The sequence below is a fragment of the Ovis canadensis genome, chromosome 2, assembly GCF_042477335.2.
Source record: "Ovis canadensis isolate MfBH-ARS-UI-01 breed Bighorn chromosome 2, ARS-UI_OviCan_v2, whole genome shotgun sequence".
Lineage (NCBI taxonomy): Eukaryota > Metazoa > Chordata > Mammalia > Artiodactyla > Bovidae > Ovis > Ovis canadensis.
In genome coordinates, this window is record NC_091246.1 from 171,493,051 (window position 1) to 171,515,000 (window position 21,950).

General features: G+C 39.3%; 1 protein-coding gene across 27 annotated transcripts in view; it reads left to right on the top strand.

The window, feature by feature from the left end:
• The window catches only part of GTDC1 (glycosyltransferase like domain containing 1), a 502,335-nt gene that overhangs the window by 399,452 nt on the left and 80,933 nt on the right, over positions 1 to 21,950 (top strand). For all 27 annotated transcript variants that reach the window (XM_069577660.1, XM_069577656.1, XM_069577661.1 and 24 more), the window contains one exon: positions 7,281 to 7,390. In XM_069577660.1, coding sequence (XP_069433761.1) covers positions 7,281 to 7,390 — 110 coding nt within the window. The remainder of the gene's footprint in view (positions 1 to 7,280; positions 7,391 to 21,950) is intronic.

A 21,950-nucleotide genomic window follows, 5' to 3' on the forward strand; every position in this document is an offset into this window, starting at 1 on the left:
AACTGAGGCTATGTGAGTTTATACAACATACAAATAAATAGGCATGTCTCTGGTGAGTGGCAGAGCCACTTTTCTCTGAAATGTACGCTTCATTCTTCCTCTGAAAGTAAAGGGCAGAATGCAGTGTGAATAACATTCAGGGAAAGCCATAGTGAATATTCTTGGCTCTAGTCACCTGTAACTAAATGGTGGTGGAAAGGGCTGGTGGAGTTAGAGAAAGGAAGGCACTGGTAGATAGCAGAGGGAGGGAGAGGCTGAGAAGTTGGTGCCGCATTAGACTATCTGTTGAATTCTATGCAAAGCACCATTTTAAAAGCAGAAGCAGCACCTGTGGCAGGAAGCCAAAACTGATCATTGTTGGCAGACATATAGAGGGATAATAGAAGGATAATAGAGAGGTAAGTGGTCACAACAATAGCAGAGAGTGGCAGACAGAAGCCTTATGGTTTGGAATGAGGAACACATGACTGAATTTGAAAGCAACATGGTACTTCATAACAAAGAAGCAAAGATGGAGGATATAAGAAAAGATGAAGAAATTTGAAACCATGATGTTGGAGAAATCATATAATCCCACGTTACTTCCCCGTTTTCTTATTGCCACATCTTATCCAGTGGGTTTTAACTTCAAGTAGCAATTTCAGAATTGTTCACTGCTTGATGATCTGGAAACAATACCACGGACTGAAGGTACCAGCTCTCTTTTCCTTCTCATTATATGTAGGAAGAAAGAAAGGAAGAAGTCAAAAACTGTACAGAAGAAAGAATATGACTTTAGAGTAAGTTGACATGATTTCAAATGCAGATGCAATTTCTTCTGTGTGATCGTGATTGAAGGAATAGTTATATTTGTATGACCAGTTAGTTGAGAGACTTTAAGGTTATGATCAGGTGCCTAGTGTAGGACGTTGAACATAGCAGGAGCTCTGTAAATGTAAATCATTTTTCCTACACCTTTATTCATTTGACGGATATTTTTAGAGCAGTTAATTGTATGCAACAGATAATGTATTAGTCAGCATAGGCCACCGTATACTGAAGTAATAAAGACCCCTTACTCTCATTTGCTTAAACACAACAGAAGTTTAATTCTCCCACTAACTAGAAGTCTGCTGTTTATTTAGGTGGCTTTATTGGGCATGTCTTCTCCATGTAGCAGTCCAGATCACTTCAGTCTTTTATCCTAACCATCTTGTTATAAGACCTCTTCAAGGATCACTACAACAGAGAAAGTGCTGTCCAGAACTGCTCTTAGAAATTTCTACCTGGAAGTGACGCACATCACTTAGCTAGCAATCCATTGGTCAAATCTAGTCCTGTAGCCTCTCCTACTTCAAGGGGATGAACATGGAGTCTTCTGTATGCCCAGAAGAAGAGAACTGAATATTGATGCATACAAGGAATGTCTTCCACTAGCAAGGCACTAGGTACTTAGCAGTAAACAAAGCCGGCATCATTTATCTTTTCCTCATGGACCTCTCAATCCAGAGTGATATGGGAAAGCTACGGCGCCTGAAAAGAGCCAGGTTTCTGCCCAGGCAAGGCAAGGAACTAGATCAAAGTGATTGCATTCAATAAGTATAATGTTATGTGGGAAAACAGGAAAGGGTAACAGTTGAGTATAAGTGACAAGTATGGAGAACTTAGCAATCCTCAATAAATATTTACTGAATGAATGTTAAGAATAAGAAGAAATTTAGCTCTAAAAAAACTAAATGGGAAAGGCGACAGAGAGAGAACAGATATAGGAAGAAAAAACACATGGAAACAGTTTATGCTTTTCAAATGTTCTGAATAATATTTGGGAATAAAAGCTGTTCTTGCTATATCTGCTGCTTCCAGTAAGCCTGAAATATTCTGTGCTGGTCTCTTCTGCCATAGTTGGGCTGTGGAGAAATTCGTTCCCAGCCAGACTGTTTCGTTCTTACCTAGTCAAGAATGTGGGAATTGTTGGGAGACTTGGACTCTGACTCATCTTCTAGAATGTTTTATGATGAATCAAGTTAGCTTGATGGGCAGCTGTCAAATATGGAAGTGTCACAGGCAATGAATAAATGTGCCACTATAAATACTGAAAATGCTACAGAGTTAGGCAAAAACCTTTATGAATACAATTGTATGGCAGAATCTTAGAGAGAGGTGATTCCTTAAAGCTTGAAAATGATTTATATAAAAAAGATTTACTAAAAGAATGATACAAAACAAGTAAAAAAAAAGACATTTATAATATATCCCCTGCACATAAACATATATATTTCAGTATAGTTTACCTGGTACTCTATCACTTCCCTTTTACTTAACAGTATTTTCCATGTCAAAAAATATACTTCTGCAAAATTATTTTTCATGGCTGCATGGTATTGTATCATATCAGTTCAGTTCGTTTCAGTCGTTCAGTCGTGTCTGACTCTTTGCGACCCCATGAATTGCAGCACGCCAGGCCTCCCTGTCCATCACCAACTCCCGGAGTTCACTCAGACTCACGTCCATCCAGTCGGTGATGCCATCTAGCCATCTCATCCTCAGTCGTCCCCTTTTCCTCTTGCCCCCAATCCCTCCCAGCATCAGAGTCTTTTTCAATGAGTCAGCTCTTCACATGAGGTCGCCAAAGTACTGGAGTTTCAGCTTTAGTATCATTCCTTCCAAAGAACACCCAGGGCTGATCTCCTTTAGAATGGACTGGTTGGATCTCCTTGCAGCCCAAGGGACTCTCAAGAGTCTTCTCCAACACCACAATTCAAAAGCAGCAATTCTTCGGCACTCAGCTTTCTTCACAGTCCAACTCTCGCATCCATACATGACCTCTGGGAAAACCATAGCCTTGACTAGATGGACCTTTGTTGGCAAAGTAATGTCTCTGCTTTTGAATATGCTATCTAGGTTGGTCATAACTTTTCTTCCAAGGAGTAAGCGTCTTTTAATTTCATGGCTGCAATCACCATCTGCAGTAATTTTGGAGCCCCCAAAAATAAAGTCTGACACTGTTTCCACTGTTTCCCCATCTATTTGCCATGAAGTGATGGGACTGGATGCCATGATCTTTGTTTTCTGAACGTTGAGCTTTAAGCCAACTTCTTCACTCTCCTCTTTCACTCTCATCAAGAGGCTTTTTAGTTCCTCTTCACTTTCTGCCATAAGGGTTGTATCATCCGCATATCTGAGGTTATTGATATTTCTCCCGGCAATCTTGATTCCGGCTTGTGCTCCATCCAGCCCAGCGTTCCTCATGATGTACTCTGCAGAGAAGTTAAATAAGCAGGGTGACAATATACAGCCTTCGTATGTATGTGTCAAAATATATTTATCATCCCATTAGGTTGTTTACAAATCATTGCCATTATAAACAATGCTATTAAAAACTTACCTTGACTGAATTTCTATGCACCTCCTTATTTCAGAGAGTAAATTTTCTAATTGGAATTAGAATTGGAATTACTATAGCAAGAGTTATGTATAATTCAAGGCTTATTATGTACATTACCAAATTGCCCTCTAAAATATTGTTGTACTTTATATTACTACCAACAGTGGATAAGAGCAGAAGAGTGTTTAGGAATCCATAGTCTACAAATATGGTTATAGAGAATTGACTATATTATAAAAATGTGTTTAATCTTGTCAGCTGTTCACAAAAAGGGGCCCTTAAAATATTATTTTTAAATCCTCCATCCCCTGGTGGCTCAGACGGTAAAGCATCTGTCTACAATGCAGGAGACATAGGTTCGAGCCCTGGGTTGGGAAGATCCCCTGGAGAAGGAAATGGCAGTCTACTCCAGTACTGTTGCCTGGAAACTCCCATGGACAGAGGAGCCTGGTACGCTATAGTCTATGGGGTCGCAAAGAGTCAGACACGACTGAGCGACTTCACTCACTCACTCACTCACTCATCCTATATTTCATGCCTTATGCTAAAATCATAAGTATGAGAATTTCACATTAGATTTCTTAGAAAAGAATTTGAGACAGATTCACATATTCTACCAAATGGGTTCATTAATATCATGGTTGCTAGGATAAGATCCATGGATAATTCATTGGATATCTGCAATGAGTTCCTCTCTTGACAGAATATATTGAGATCTACCATTGATATATCCAGGCCTTGCTATATGGCTATTAAATATCCATTCACGTCTTTAATGATCCTCTGAATAGTAGGCAACTTCTCGTTTGTCTAGAGAAAACTGAGAAAACTTTTCAGCTGAATTGACTATGTAAACTGAAAAAAAAAAAATAGATGAAATAGTCAAGTGTCTACTTGTAATATATAATGCACTAATTTAGACATAAATAATACTTTAAAACACATATCACGCATAGAGTATTTTTACAAGTATTTCTCTTTTCTCAGTCTTATAGTTCATGAAGCAGTTTTAGTTCAGCTCTCCCCCCGCCCCATGCATTCTTGATGTCAGAAAGGTACCAGCTTTTCAGGCAGCTGGCATGCTTCTACCACCTGTCATCTGTAACTTAGTCTAAGTAGTTTTGGGGTACAAGATTGTGAGGATGTATGATGCCGTCCCTGGAAATCTTTTCTCCAGCTTAAAAACCCACTTACTACTCATGGTCTCTAGTAACCACTTACTCTGTTACTTTTTTTTAGTGATCTTTAAAATACTTGTTTTCAACAGTACTTTCAATTATTAAGTCATATCTCCCAAAATAATTACTAACTCTGTATTAAATTCCTTGACTTCTGTTTTTACCGGTCCCATCAAGTGAATGACTGCTAAAACTATTGAAAATTCTCATCAATTGATGTCTTAGGTTTAAGGCAACTTCCTTAAACTGTACTTTGTAAAAAATAAAGTGAGAGAGTGCCGGATATTATGAGAGACTTTATAAGGATTTTAGATAAAATGCCTCTTTTTCTGAGGGATGATTATGCAGAAGAAAAATCTCACCTTACATTCATCCATATATTACAGTTTAAACAGAAAGAGAGGGGATCTATACAAATCTCTGTTGTGTTCTTATGCAAAGTGACTATTGAATATGAAAGCTTTTGTCCACCTATAAAAAATATGTTAAGAATACAGTAGGATTGTCATGCATTTATCTTGTATAGAAACACTGAAAATATAGGTTCGTGGAGCCTACTTCTTTGAAAATATTCACATTGGAATTTTTTAAGAAGTACAGCTTCTACTCAAACATCCTTCCAATCCCAAACTGCATCTACTTTTATTTTAATACAAAACAAACAAACCAACAAACAAACAAGCAGAAGAAAATATTTAGAATAGATATTCTCTTATGGAACCGTAGTGAAAATTTTTGTAACTCAGAATGAAAAATTTAGAGAATCGAGTGGCTAAATTTCCCTGTAGTGTTTCTCCCTCTTTAAAATATGTTATATTGTTTCCATTCTTTTCATCTAAGTATTTCCAGAGTAAAATAACCTATGTTACAGATTAGGTGGCAGCTATTTAATTGATGTGGTTGAAGATAGCATATGGGGTATTCTTTAAATATTTAAAATCTTTGTTCTTGCCCATTGCAGTAGAATATATGAGAATTACCCCCAAAACGTCCCAATAGTACATGCATGTAATACCTGTCATCTTAAAAAGCAATGAACATTTTACCACTGCTTTCTTTGTTATTTGAACCAAATCAAACTGAGAGATACAGAGCTTAAAATAAATTGTTACAGAACTCTAATTCTATAAGATCTTACAATTCCAGGAGATTATAAATGCCATTTTAAAATGTTAATCAGAAGATGCATTTGTTTTAATTCTTGATACTGAAAATATTGACTGAATTGTGAATTAACACATTTAGGGTTGCAGATGTCATTTTTCATGAGATTTCCTGAATGATGTAATTTTCATATTTCATATAGCAGTTTGATCAATTTACAGATTTATTTTACATAATTAGTTGGTAAATGAGAAATTCAATTGCTGATATATAACTATTCCTCTGTAATATAGAAAATAAGTTTAAATTCTGAATTATAAATAAAAAAGCAAATATTTTGAAGACATCTGGTCCACATCTGTCTGAAATAAGATAATTTAAAACAGTGTAATTAACTGCAAGAAATACTGAAATATTCACACCTTAGAATGTAAAAAATAACTCATTCCATTTTAGTGTGATTTTTTGAATTGGTGAATTTTTTTTTAATTTTAGTGTCCTTTAGCCTCTCATTCTGTCATTACAAAGAAGACTGACAAGCTAAACAAACAAAAATAATCCATGTTTTTCAAAGCTTCTACTAAATGAAAGAATTATCTTTATTACTATTCTTTTATGTGTTGACTAACCTCCACTCCTAAGTTAATACTCAGCAGACTTAGACTCAGGCCTACCCCCTTTTGATGTATTTATAATTCTCCATTCAATTATTTAAAATGAGAGATTAGCGAGAGAGTCTGTAATCTCGCTCCCTAAATTGTGTGTTCCTTGTGGACACAAAGAAGCTCAGTAAATGTGAGAGGGTGGTATTCAGACTCACGGAAATGAAAAGCATCTTTGGTACATTCTCATGATCAGTAGAGAATTGTCGTTTGAAGACTGATCTTTTCTTTTGTTAAAAACCTGTGTTAAGTGGAAAATTAACCATTTTAGGAGAAAGGAAAATACGCTAGACTTTCTATACATGCCTGCTCAGTCAGTTAAGTTATGTCCGACTCTGTGCGACCCTGTGGACTGTAGCCTGCCAGGCTCCTCTGTCCATGGGATTCTCCAAGGCAAGAATACTGGAATGGGTTGCTATGCCCTCCTCCAAGGGATCTTCCCAACCCAGGGATCGAACCTTTGGTGTCTCCTGCATCCCAGACAGATTCTTTACCGGTGAGCCACCCAGAAAGCTCAGACTTTCTATGTTCTAACCCCAAAATGTGAAAAATATGATAAATTTTTTCCTTAATGAAAAGCTGCAGAGCTTTAAAACTTTGATAGGACTGAATTTCGATCCATGGTAGTTAGGGGTTCCCTGGTGGTTCAGATGGTAAAGAATCTCTCTGCAATGCAAGAGACCCAGGTTCAATCCCTGGATTGGGTAGATCCCCTGGAGAAGAAGTTGGCTACCCACTCCAGTATTCTTGGCTGGATAATCCCATGGACAGAGGAGCCTGGCAAAGTTAAATTCATGAACACACACAACAATAATGCTACAGTATAAGGGTGGGGGAAGATCTCTACTGTGATGCCAGAGGCTCTCCTAACAGTAGACCAGGAGAGGAATTGAGCCTATGAGAAGTGAAAACTCTTTTCCTAATACATGCCCTAAGATAATCACAAGTTATATTTTGTGTTTTTACTTCCAGGGAGCATGATAAAGATCCAGAGAGTTTTTTTAAGGTATTGATGCATCTTAAGGACTTAGGACTCAATTTCCACGTATCTGTCCTTGGAGAAACCTTCACAGATGTCCCAGGTATCTCTTGTATTTTCTAGTGTGTATTTTTATAGATGATATAAGCTCTACAACTTATGTATTAATTTCCATGTTTCCCTTTGTTAGAATAATCAAGATGAACACTGTTAACCGAAAGATTATACGATGGCATTAAAGTGTGATTCAATTAAAAAAATACTTAAGTAAGCATTCTTTGATTTAAGTTGAGAATGTGAAGTCATCTCTTTTATCAAATATAGTTTATACAATGCATCTTGATGTAAATAAAATATATTGCTTTAGGCATCTTAACAGTTAAGGAAAGTGGGAATTTTTAATTGGATATACAACCTCTCACCTCAGGGTCACTGGTTTGAATCCTACTCTGGTAATGGCTAAAATACATTACCATCTGTTAGGTGGCCTGTGTAAAGCATTTTGGCATCAAACTTGTAAAGCAGAGTAGATACATATCATAGTTGTCATTGGTCCATGCTTTTTTAATTGAACTTGAGAAAGCAAACAGAAATCTGAAGCAGATAGCAGCAAGTCTTCTCATCCCTAATGCCATAGGGAGCTTCTTCTGAACCATTTCCTTCACCCTGCATCCTCACTGAGCATATCTGTGTCAGAAGATGGGAATCTTGACCACCATTCTAAGGTCTTAAATGTTCCTGTTTTTTAAGTTTTGGATATTCAACTTTATTTGTAAACTCCAAGTATGCATGAGTGGGTTCTCAGTTGCTAAGTCTTGTCTGACTCTTTGCCACTCCATGGACTATACCCCGCCATGTTCCTCCGTACATGGAATTTCCCAGGTAAGAATACTGGAGTGAGTTGCCATTTCCTTCTCCAGGGAATCTTCCCAACTCAGGGATGGAACCTGCATCTCCTGCATTGGCAAGCAGATTCTTTACCCCTTAGCCACCTGGGAAGCCCAAACCCCAAGTATGCAGACAAGGAAAGTTCAGGAAAGTGTTAGTCACTCAGTCATGTCCAACTCTTTGCAACCCGGTGAATGTAGCCTACCAGGCTCCTCCATCCGTGGGATTTTCCAGGCAAGAATACTGGGATGGGTTGCCATTTCCTTTAAGGACCATGTAAACACGTTACCCTCACTTAGCCAGTACTTTGTGATTCTGGTGTGATGTGAAGAAGTACACCCAGCTTGTACTTCAGTAGCCTCATCTGATATGGCTCAGCCTCTGCCCCCTGCACTTGTGGACACCAGCCTCTTTTTAGTTCCTCTAAGGTTGCAAACTTCTTTAAATCTCTGGACATTTACCTGCTGCTGCTGCTGCTGCTAAGTCACTTCAGTCGTATCCGACTCCGTGCAACCCCGTAGACAGCAGCCTACCAGGCTCCCCCGTCCCTGGGAGTCTCTAGGCAAGAACACTGGAGTGGGTTGTCATTTCCTTCTCCAATGCATGAAAGTGAAGAGTGAAAGTGAAGTCTCTCAGTCGTGTCCGACTCTTAGCGACCCCATGGACTGCAGCCTACCAGGCTCCTCCGTCCATGGGATTTTCCAGGCAAAAGTACTGGAGTGGGGTGCCATTGCCTTCTCTGGGACATTTGCCTATTTGTTTGTTATTCATTTGATCTCAGCTCAGGTGTATTTTCTTTCAGTGTGAAACTTTATCATGGTCTCATGGCACCCTATACTTTAACTTACGATACTTTCCTTAGTTTCTAATAATATAATTGTGTGAAATTTCTTATCTCACTGCCACACATACACACAAACACTAAGTAGAACATAGGTGCTGGATAGACAAGGGTTGTGACTATCTCATTCATCACTGTTCCTCAAAGCCTAGTGCAGTGCCTGACACAAGGCTGGAACTCAGTGAATGTTTGTTGGGTAAACAGGTAAAAATAGTGTGAACTTCCCGCCTTCAAGCAGTTTATAGTTTTCTTAAAGAAGGAACAGTTTTGTGTAAGCAGAGGAAACAGGAAGGGAAACACAGGATAATATAATTATACATGAGTACTGACACATGTGGTTTAGAGTAGCATGTTTATTGAAGGGGTAGCACTTGAATAGCCAGAGGATTAGGATTAGGATTGCAAAAGGGGAAGCAACATGGGAAAAGCATGGAGAAGCAAATATTACAGATATTATACTGAAATGAGAGAACAATTTCAGGGATTAGTGCTATGAGATCCCGAAGTAGAAGAGAAGATTCTGCGTACAAAAGTTAGTAAGTAAGTAATACATAGACAGGGTAGAGCCAAAGTATGGGGGATCTGCAAAGTAGGTTAAGTAAAGGTAAAAAATAGGGAACCTTAGTCTTGAACTGGAAAGAGATATGATGAAACCTGTATTTAGGAACATTTCTGTTGCAGTGATAGGTAGGCAGAATCACAGTAAGATTGCAGAGTCATCCGAGCATGGATTCTGTGAGGTGGTTTGTTTCTGTTCAGTCGCTAAGTCATGTCCGACTGTTTGTGACCCTAGGGACTGCAGCACGCCAGACTTCCCTGTCTTCCACTATTTCCTGGAGTTTGCTCAAAATCATGTCCATTGCGTCGGTGATACCATCCAACCATCTCATCCTCTGTCATCCCCTTCTCCTGCCCTCAATCTTTCCCAGCATCAGGGTCTTTTCCAATGAGTCAGCTCTTCACAACAGGTGGCCAAAGTATTGGGGCTTCAGCTTCAGCATCAGTGTGGTGGTTGGAGGCAGAAAGATTAGTGAGAGGGCTGTAGGAGAAAGAGATTCTCAAGGAAAACACGGAAAAGAATTTGGTAGATGGATGGCTGTCGAGAAAGAAGGAAGAAAAAAATCAGCTTATTTGCAAAGCTGGTGATTTCAGTCTCATTTGTGCCAGTATTGAGGTGTTTGTGGATGAACTGAGGAAAGTGGCTGGAGAATACAACTAAGCAGAGGGCATCTCAGCCAGCTTCACTGTTGGGTAATTTTAAGCCACCACTACAAAGAAGACTAGGTTTTTCCTCAAAGGGCCATGTTTTTGGAATCACAGCTCTCCCTTCCCACCCGTTTAGCAATTTAGAGCAGCATCGTGGGGATTGAAAGTGGGATGGGGAGCAATTAGGGGCCTGAGAACTGAGTGCTCAGTAATTACAGGCTCAATCTTTTGCTCACTTTGGCCTGACCTCAACACATACATATTGAGCACCTTGGAAGAGGGATTTCACTGTGAACAGGATGCAGCCTGCACCTCAGGGAGCCCTGCCTTGGGGAGACACTTCCATATAATCAACACATACCTAAAATGCTGCGGCTCACTATGGGATGCTGTGGATGACCACAGGAAGAGTCCTGTTACCTGTGCACACACTTCTGTTGTTCCCAGTCGCAGCTGGTACTCCCTTCTGCCTTCGCCTCTGGCCCATCTGTCATGTCCAACGTGAATCAGCTCTTTCAGGCTGCAGCACTTCACCTTGCACATGAGAAGAGCGCGGGTTGTTGGCTTGATGAATGAGTCTGATGGCTTTCCAGGTTGTGCTCCTAGACGGCCACATTGCCAGTCTTTACTCCAAAGGTTTCCTAACGGGACACTTTGTGTAACTTTTGTTGTTTGTATCACCGTTCGGGCTTGACAAGCACTAATATAGCACTTGGTGTATTTTAGGCATTGTTCTAAGCCATTTATAAGTGTTAAATCTTTAACCTCTTAGCAGTCTTGTTCAGCATTACTATCTCCGTTTTCCTTAGTGGGGGAAACTACACTAAGGTACAGAGGTACACCAAGGTACAGAGACGTTAAGTGAGGCCACATAACTATGTAGTATTTTTAACCACTGTGCTATGCTACATTTCCACTTTCTTGTTTTCTGACCCAAGTGTTTCTCTAAACATTTTTTCCCCCAACTCACCATCTAGCACTTCACACAAAGGGTTACCTAGCAGGTATAGAGGAGCCTGACAGGCTATCATCCATGGGGGTCACAAAGAGTCAGACAGGATTTAGTGACTAAACAGCAACAACAACAAAAGCAGGTATACATTTCTTTGCCTGCTGCCTCTTCCAGGTGCCTTATTAGCATATCTAAAACCCATACTTTAACACCAACTTCTGGTGGGCTACAGTCCATGGGGTCACAAAGAGTCGGACACAACTGAGCGACTTCACTCACTCACTCACTCACTCACTCTCTTTCTCTGTTGAAACTATGCAGTATCAGCCAGAAGAATAACTCTGGACACTGTTAACATTTGTGAGGAAGTGGCTTTCTCGTAAATAATTGCAAAAGTCGTTATTATTACCCTGTTCCTTGCTCCTGTTGACAGAATAGAAGCAGATATTTGCTACTTGCTTGGTCCTTTGCTGAGTTATTTCATGTAATACTCATGATAATCCCAGCAGAGTATGTATTATTATCCCGTTTGATAGATGGAAAAACTGAGTCTTTGAAAGTTTAAATCACTTTGATTATACTATTTGTGGGTCAGATTTTGTCTTTCACAAGCAAAACCAAGACAAGTTTAATACATGACAGCAGGGCCATTGATTACTCTTTTTTTCCTTGAGGTATGATTTACTTATAACATTGTATACATTTAAGGTGTACAGTGTGATAATTTGATACATTTACAACATGATCATCAGTGTAGTTCTAGCTAAGGCCTCTCTCACATCACATAATTATTTCCTTTTTGTGATAAGAATATGTAAAATCTAGTCTTCAACCAATTTCAAAGTATATAATACAGTATTGTTGACTATAATGACTATGCTATACTTTAAAAAAAATTGTATTACATTATAATATACATATCATACACTCCACTTGCTTTACTTGCACATTTCAATGATTTTTGGTATATTTACAGAATTGTATAATTATCACCATGCATAGAGTTTGTTTGTTTGGTTGTTTGTTTGTTTGTTTGGCCATGGGGCATGTGGGGTCTTAGTTTCCAACCAAGGATCAAAGCTGCACCGCCTACAATGGAAACAGTCTTAACCACTGACATCCAGGGAAGTCCCCACTATGCTATTCTTTTGATCTCCAGGACTTATTCTTATTCTGCTTGAAAGTTTGTACATTAATTACTCTTTATTCAACTTCTTTCTCCTTCCTCTCCACAGAGCTTGTAGGAAAAGGTAACATCTCTCTGAGCGATGGCATTAGCGCCAGTGAGTTTACTGCCCTTTTTGATGCAGCAATCTCTTTTAAATTCCTTTTGAAAATATTAAAACCACAGTAGAGCAACTTTATAGAGTTTTCATACTGTTGATTGTTTTCAAATTATGTTGTTGCAAGGTTTTTATCATCCATTTTTCTGAAAAGTGTGGTAGCGTAATATTATTGATTCTAGTTCATTTATAGCCACATAGTTTATAGCTCTTTTGTATCGTCCTTTCATCTCACAAAAGAGGAGCACAACCTAGAACAGTGACTATTCCGAGTGCTTAGCGCTGAGCACAGTGTGTGAGACAGGCAGTAGTAGATGGTTGCAAGGTTAGGAGTAGGATGTGAGAGTCAGTCCCCTCATCCCTGCTCCTGTATGTGTCCAGTAAATGTCCTTCTGTTTTTTTTATTTCATTCTGGCTGTGCTGGGTCTTTGTTGCAGCACACAGACTTCCTCTTGTGGTGCACGGGAGTTTTTCTAGCTGTGGAGCGCAGGCTCCAGAGCATGCGGGTTCGGTAGCTGCAGCACGCCGACTTCTCGGTGTGTGGTGTTTGGGCTTAGTTGTCCCAAGGCATGTGGGATATTAGTTCCCTGACCAGGAATTGAACCCGCACCCCCTGCATTGGAAGGCAGATTCTTAAGCACGGGACCACCAGGGAAGTCCCTGCTTTGTATGTTTTATGCCAAGTATTAAACCAGATGTTTAGGTTGAAGTGGTGAATAAAGCAAAATATCTTTTGTGATGTTTGCATCGCAGAAGTAGTCCAACTCCAGTGCTTTACTCATCAGTTCCTAGAGCACTTAGGACATGCCAGGTACTGTTTGAAGCCCCTTGTGCATTGCCTTCTATTTTTCCTTTCAATTAATTTAATTTTAATTGGAGGCTCATTACTTTACAATATTGTAGTGGTTTTTGCCATACATTGACATGAATCAGCCATGGGTGTACATGTGTCCCCCATCCTGTACGCCCCGCCCCCCTCAACTCCCTGCCCATCCCTCAGGGTCATCCCAGCTCACCGACCCTGAGCCCTGTCTCATGCATTGAACCTGGACTGGTGATCTGTTTCACATATGGTGATATATTTGTTTCAGTGCTATTCTCTCAAATCATCCCAACCCTCGCCTTCTCCCACAGAGTCCAAAAGTTTGTTCTTTATCTCTGTGTCTCTTTTGCTGTCTCACATATAGGGTCATCGTTACCATCTTTCTAAATTCCATGTATATGTGTTAATATACTGTATTGGTATTTTTCTTTCTGACTTACTTCACTCTGTATAACAGGCTCCAGTTTCATCCACCTCATTAGAACTGATTCAAATGCACAACAGCCCTGTAAATTAAGCTCTGTTGTATCATTTTACAGCTGAAAAAAGTAAGAAACAGGGAGATTAAGTCACTTACCTGAAATCACACATCCATCCAGTTTTCAATCCACAATTCAAACCTTGTCAGTCCACCTTTCTGCCATTATCCTCTAAGTGGAAACCATAAAATTATCCCTATTTTATAAGTAAGAAAGCAGAAGGTGAAAATGGTGGAAAATTCCTGGCTACACGTATGAAATCATTTCCATTTTCTCTAATAATTTCTATGCAAATGGAAAGTTTAAAAACAAACAAAGAACCCCCACAAAGCCTCAGATTCATTTCCTAAATATATCACTCTTCAGACATTAGAGTGAACTCCCTCTTCTTTCTGCCATCTGTCTTCATCACAAGAAAGGTGTCAAAAACAATATGAAGTGGAAAGATATTCCAGATAATACTTGGCATATATTTACTGTTCAATAAATACTATTTGAATGAATGAAGAATAAGTCTAATGTAATAGAATAATGTTTACATACCATATCAGGTATATATGAATCTTTGTTGAAATGATTTCCAAATATTAGAGAATTAGTGAATGAAAATAGAGAACCCTAAGACTTAAGGAAGCTCTAAATGGTTCTATATTATATTTTCTGTTTTCATATAAATGACCTTGATTTAACCTAAATCTATTTTTCAATCTGTTCTCATATTTCAGCTCTTACATCAGTCAGAATTAGCTAAATTATGCTAAACTAACAGCCTTAAAAATCTCAATGGCTTAAAACACTTAACACTTATGTTTTTATTCATTCTATGTATTTGTTGCAGGTGAGCAGTAGTCTTCTACTCATATGGTCACTCAGGGACCTAAACTTACAGAGAGAGACCCAAGCCTTCACCATCACAAGCATTACCTGTTACTATGCCAGGTGGAAGAGAAAGCTGGGAGGTTCTTTCATCAGCAAGTTACTCCTCTGGCCTAAAAGTGACATTGCATGTGTACGTGCTCAGCCACCAAGTCGTGTCCGACTCTGTGCCACCCCATGGACTGTAGCCTGCCAGGCTTCTTTGTCCATGAAATTTCCCAGGCAAGAATACTGGAGTAGGTTGCCATTTCCTTCTCCAGGGTGTCTTCCCGACCCAGGAATCAAATCCAAGACTTCTGCATTGACAGGCGGGTTCTTTACCACTGAGCCACCAGGGAAGCCCAAATGTGACAAAGGGTTCCACTCAAATCTTTGTCCAGAACTTGTTGAGGGTACTGCCCAACACTAAGGGGGCCAGGAAATGCAATCCTGCTTTGAGCCCAGAATGGGGGAAAGCAGAAATAGCTGATGCAAAGCACTGTTGACCCCATGGCTCTTTAATATGCATCATGAGCTATGGTGCATCATAGAGAAAAATCAAGCCTATCCAAGATATCTGTTTTGGTACGATATCTGGGTGAGTCTTCCCTGTTGAATGAATAACTTTTAATAAATACGAGAGTACTGCTCATAGTCTTCTTGCTAGAGACAGCCCAGCTAGTATCTGCAGGCACATCGATCGACTGTATCCCATTAAGCAGTCCATACAAAGTCGAGTTGGGCTTTGTGGGAATGGAGTTAATTATCACTTATGGTGATGGCACTTTGAAAAGCTTATAGTGTCAGTCAGGAGTGGTTTTGCCCTCCACCCCTAGGGGATATTTAGCAATGCCCAGAGACATTTTGAGAAGGAAATGCAATGGCCAGAGAGAAGGAAATAGCAACCCACTCCAGTGTTCTTGCCTGGAGAATCCCAGGGACAGGGGAGCCTGGTGGGCTTCCGTCTATGGGGTCTCACAGAGTCGGACACGACTGAAGCGACTTAGCAGCAGCAGCAGCAGAGACGTTTTTTGGTTCTTACAGCTGTTGAGGGGAGGATGCTACTGGCATCTAGTGGGTAGAGGCCAAGACACAGGACAGTCCCTTAAACTGCACAAGACAGTCCCCACACAAAGAGTTCTTCAACCTAAAATGTCAGTAGTACCACAATTGAGAAACTGATTCTATGAATTCAAGTCAGAAGGTCAGGTTTCAGACTGGGTCCTATAGTTTTTTAGATTAAACTCAGTTAATCCATCTGTACAGTACAAAAGAGGAGATGGGTGGAAAAGAGAAATTATAATAATAGTTATGATAATAAAACCACCCACCCTATCTCACCTCCTGTGAGTTATAGTGAGGATTTCAGGCATATTAACATAATTTGGGGTAGAGTACTTTCTAAACTTTTAATACTGTCTAGTTTTTATTATAAGACTCATGAACTTCTCTTCAGAGTTTATATATGGAGTGAGTCTTTAATGCATTTTGTGTCTGAAGAGGACATTAATGATGCTGAACCTTAAAAGTTCATTCTTGCCATTATTTTAATTATTTTTAATCCAAAAATTGAAAGGTCATTCTGCCACATAAAGCATCCATCAGACTCCATGTTACAAATGAACCAAAAAGCCTAGAAGCTTCACAATGTAAATATTTTAGCTTTGGCCAGTTCTCATGACAAGGTCACATTATTAGCCCTTGAGATGGGGTGTGTGTGTGTGTGTGTGTGTGTGTGTGTGTTGTGCGTGTGTGTGTGTTTTAAGAAGAAGAAGAAGAAGAGAAGCAGCAGCAAATACTTAAGATATCAAATCAATGGAATGTGTCTGTATATTTAATAATTTCTCACAAATGATAATTCTAAACCAAATACTTTGCTCTATGAACAGCCAAAGCCTTACATCAGGATTCCTCTTTCCCAACTTTGTGGAAGGAGTTTTAGCTTTTCCCATGGGCAGTGGGGAGGTGAAAAAACTACAAGAAAAGTAACAACCTGAACTCCAGTTTTGTCAGACATGAGTTCTTCTTTCTAGTTCACCTTTAATTTGAGGTTAAGAACAGTATGTGGAAAGCTTCTGGTTAGTATCTGGCATGACAATGGTTATTACAGTGATCTTGGCATATTCCTGATCCTTTGCTCTGGAGTCAAATGTCGGATAATTATGTAACATTCTCCCCTCCCCCCATCTCCCTTTTCTTTCAGCTCCCAGCTACGATCTCATTTTCAGCAGAGCAGCTACACTAAGGGGGAAATAATAGAAACACAAATAACTTACATCACATTAATATAAAGGTATAAAATTTTGCTACAGGGGGACCCAGCAGAAGGAAAACTATTAATATATTGATCAATGTTGAATTGTAATATGATTATATATGAGATGAAGTAAATGTGCCAGTAAGATTAAATAAACTCATTCTCTCTAGACTCTATGTTTCCCCAAACCTATTCCTTTTTCTTTTTTTTTTTAAACAAATTTTGCCACTGTTCCTTCCCCTGAACATAGAAGTATTAACTGAGTTCCTACTGTGGTCTAGCACCATATGGTGAATACCAAGAAGAGAAGATGTCATGGCTCTAAAATCTTAATGTCTAGGAAACAAAAACATTTTAAAAATCACATTTTATGGTACCATGTCCTTGTTTGTATTATAACATTTTCAGATAAATTTTGAATACATTATTCCATAACCCTTATAACAATCTAGTGACTAGTTAGTAAAATAAGCAGTAACACCCTCTGTTTATAATTGAGAGACATTATTTGTGTTGAAATAACATGGATCTGAGGTAGATTTTCTGCAGACAGAGCCAGCTTCGTACGATTCTTAGAAATAGGCATATCATTAATTCTCCAAGAATATGATTGGGGAAGTCAGTTATTAAGAATCTGATTTGAAACTGTGTCCCAGTCCTTTGCTGAAGAAGACAACAAAATATAATGGGAAAATAGGGAAGATTACAATATAGACATATATGCTCCTGGGGCTTTGCAGGTGGTGGTAGTGGTAAAGACCTGGCCTGCCAGTGCAAGAGACAAGAGAGACAGAGATTTAATCCCTGGGTTGGGAAGATCCCCTGGAGGAGGGCATGGCAACCCACTCCCATATTCTTGCCTGGAGAATCCCATGGACAGAGGATCCTAGAAAGTTACAATCCACAGGATGACAAACAGTCGGATACAACTGAACCAACTTAGCACTCTTGTATGCGTATATGCTCTTGACAGGAAAGAATAGATAGAAATGACAGTATCTCTTAAGATAATTTATAAATTTAACAAGATTCCAATTAAGATGCCCAAATATCACTTTATGTATCCTCACAGACTAGTTCTAAAATTCCTACAAAATAAAGAAATAAGCAGAAAGAATATCAAAGAAATCACTTACAAAGGAAGAATGAAGGAAAACACATCTTACCAGATTCAGAACACATATGAAGTGGCAACTTTTCAAAGAGTACTTTACAGATTCAAAAACAAGAAGGTAGAGAAAGGGACAAAAATCAAGAATTCAGAAATAAACCCAGCTTGCATATAAATTAATATCCACCACACTTATATAACAAAATTTAATATGCTTATCCCAACTTTATAATATTTTTAAGTGAAAACAGGAAATTGAGTAAAACAAATAAGTTTGTGGAATAAAACTAATAAATTATTTGTGTAAGTAATTATATATTTTAAATATATGCTACAGATAAAAGATTACACAAACATTAACAGAGTAAAAGTACAATAACTTACTGAACTCTTATTGTGCGCCAAGCATAAGGCTCGGCCTTTTACTCACACAACTAATAAACAACAGAGATAGTGATAAGCTGAAGAAATAAATGCTAAATCAAATTTGGGGAATTAAAAACTTTAATTCTTCTATTAATGAAATAAGTATAAATACAAAGAATTTATGAGAGAGCAGTTACATTAAGCAAAACAATAAAAATAAAGGCATATCCTAACAGAGACTGGTCAACTAATGGGGAAATATCTGTATGTATGGTGAAGCCAAATGCAAGTTATGTTTCCTGAGCCGTATACGTTTCTATACCCTTGGGCTGACTCAGTAATTTCACATCAAAGAACATCCCATGGAAGTAATTCTCATGCCCCATCCTTGTTTCTACTGCCTCTTTCCCAGTTTTTGCCCTTATATTCTGGAGAAGAGAATGGCAACCCACTCTAGTATTCTTGACTGGGAAGTCCCATGGACAGAGGAGCCTGGCAGTCTACAGTCCACAGGGTCGCAAAGAGTGGACAAAACTTGGCCAAAGAGCACACATACATGCAGGCCCTTATATTCTGGGACCTTAATTCTTCCAAAACCTTCAGATTGGTCTTCTGGCCTCCGGACGCTCTGGTATTTGATTCATCCACTTACTGTTATTGGTCTTCTTTCTAAACCCAGCCCATCCAAGAAGAGGATCACAATAGTATAACAAGAATAAGGACATGTCTCATAGGTTTGCTATGGGATGAACTTAAATTTCCTGTTAATAAATGAGGTTCTTCGAACTCTGACCCCAACCTGATCCCTCATGAATTCCAATCTCCTGAGTACATCTGTGCACTTATCCATTTCCATGCCTTGTATTATTTACTGTTGAAATTCCTCTGCCCCTCAGCACATAGACACATGCATATCCTTTCTCTGTTTGCAAAATCCCAAATCCAGTGGTGCCTCTGCTCTTGTGTCCCCCCTTTTCCTTCCCTCCTAAGTTGCTCCCAGCACCCTTCATCATTCCATTATTTTCTGAGCACATTTCACTGTGCACAACAGTCAGTTGCCACTTGGCTGCCCTAAAGGGCGGTGGTATAACTGACCAGAAGACACTTTGCAAGTGAAGAGTATGACTTCTTAGACAGAAACAGCTGCCTGGGTTTCAGAGTCAGCAACACTCCCAGTTGGAGGGGCAAGCTCCCCTGCCCACCTCCCACCAATACCCCAGACAAAGGTGAAGTTCCTGTTCAATGTACTTGAGAGGCTTTCTTTTCCTTTCTCAGGAAAGGTTTGTGACCTGTGCAGCTGCATTTCCCTCACAAATGCTCAGGAGCTCATTGTGTGCGTGAGCTAAATCGCTTCAGTCGTGTCCAACTCTGTGCGATCCTATGGACTGTATAGCTCCCCAGGCTCCTCTGTCAATGGGATTCTCCAGGAAAGAATACTGGAGTGGGTGGCCATTCCCTTCACCAGAAGATCTTCCCAGCCCAGGGATCGAACTTGCATCTCTTACATCTCCTGCACTGGCAGGTGGATTCTTTACCACTAGCACCACCTGGGAAACCCCAGGAGACTCACTAGACTTACTAGACACACTAGACTTACTAGACACAAGTAACTGGTAACAGCTCACTCCCATTGTTCAGCATAGCCACTGAAAATCACTTTTTCCCCTGATCACCCCCAGACATACCATTCCATCAGGCCTAAACCTTAAAACTGCTTGAACTCTACGCCTGCAGCTTCTATAAGTGGAATATCTATCTTTTATATGGAAATCAGAAAATCCCATGCAATACTCAAGGCAAAATCATTTATCCATCCTACCAGGGGGAAGACCGTGAAAATATGTCCTAGAATACAGCTCCCAAAACATCTCTCAAGAAGTTGTTCTCAAAAGTTATAGCTATGAAAACATTACTGAGGAAAAATATTCTTTAATTTTCATAAACTGTCCTTATAATTTATGAGAAATCTACACCAGAGGAAGACACAAGGAAATAGATGAGTTAATTAAATAATGAATGGGGAAAAGGCAAGACATTGACAGAAATTAGAAACAGACGCTGATTTTGAAAGCTGCAAATGTACCTATGACTTGGATTGACAGATAGGAGATCTTGGAATATGTTTGGTACACGTTGCTTTGGAGTTTTATCTTTTTGAATTCCTATAGTCATATATGGTCATGATTTGGAGTGTGGTATGGTCAAAATAAAATTTGCCTCAATCAGGGACTTTGGTGGAGAGCCTGACTATTTTACGAATTTAAGTTTCCTGCAATGGCTATCAGAACAGGAGTGTCTGACAGAAAGCAGCACAACAGGGAGTGACTGTCTGGATCCAAAGAGTGAGTTTTTGCAGATGTATCGCTCCTTCCCTAAATTGTTACATTTGAAAAATGGAAACCATCACAGATACATGGTACAGTGGAATGAACACTGCCTTGGAGTTTAGAAGGCTCAAGATCTGGTTCTAGTTTTTACAGTGATTAACCATGTCCCCTCTTTCAGCCTTAGCATACTTGTCCACAAAATAAAGTCATCCAAAAGAGGTTACAACTAGAAAGAATGTCAGTGATTTTTACATGGGTACACATCCCTGTCCCCAAGGGGATTTCACGGAGTGACAATTTTTGGAGTTTTAATTGTAAAAACTGAGTATAATAGTTATACTTTTTCAACACATATTTTATTCCTCATTCCAGTATCTGTCTCCACTCGGAAACCCAAGTCCCACCTCAGGTATTTAAGAACCACTGATCTAGGCCAGTCACATCCTCTGGCCACTCTCATGGGGTGACTAGAGCTGCCCTCTGCTCCATCCTTAAGCTTCTGCTAACTTCAACTTCCTAAAGATGATTTCCATGTATCTCACCTTCTCTACTCTTGCCCTTGTCAGATAAGTATAAACCTCATTGGTCAGGATTTCCCAGTATGGTTTCAACTACCTTTCTAGCCTTTCTTCAGTCCTTATCCAAGAGTATCCTGGGATGTGGCCTAGTTTATTCCATGTTCCCTGAAGGTAACTCACTTTGTCACTACCCAGAGCCCCTTCCTCCTCATCTATCTGTGCAAGCCCAATCCATCTTCCAAGACTCACCTAAACCACTTTCTTTAACCTCTAAAAGAGATACGCTGCTTCTCTTCTTTGAAGTTCCACGGGATTTTGTTTATACTTAACTCTGTGTTTGTCATAGTTAAGGTTCTTGAGATAAAAGTAGTGTCTTCAGGATGGTAGTTGTAATTATTCAGCTTTATATGACCCAGATATTCTAACACAACAGTGTCTCCAACCTTTTGATCATGATCCACACCAATATACATATTTACATTATGACCTAATATACCCATATGTGTAGGCATATTTATAATTGACCCAAAGCTTTCATAATGTAATACATATTCTTATTGCATTTGATGCATGCACTGAGATATTTTCTTTCTTTTCTGTTCTATCTCATTTCTTTTAATGGTGGTCTGAACTGATTTCACAACCTTTAGTCACAGTTAAGCAACACCATAATATAGCATATTGCCCACAGTAGGTATACTGTTGTATACATTCAGTGAAGTTCACTGACCTTTTGCCAAAATTATTATAAAATAGT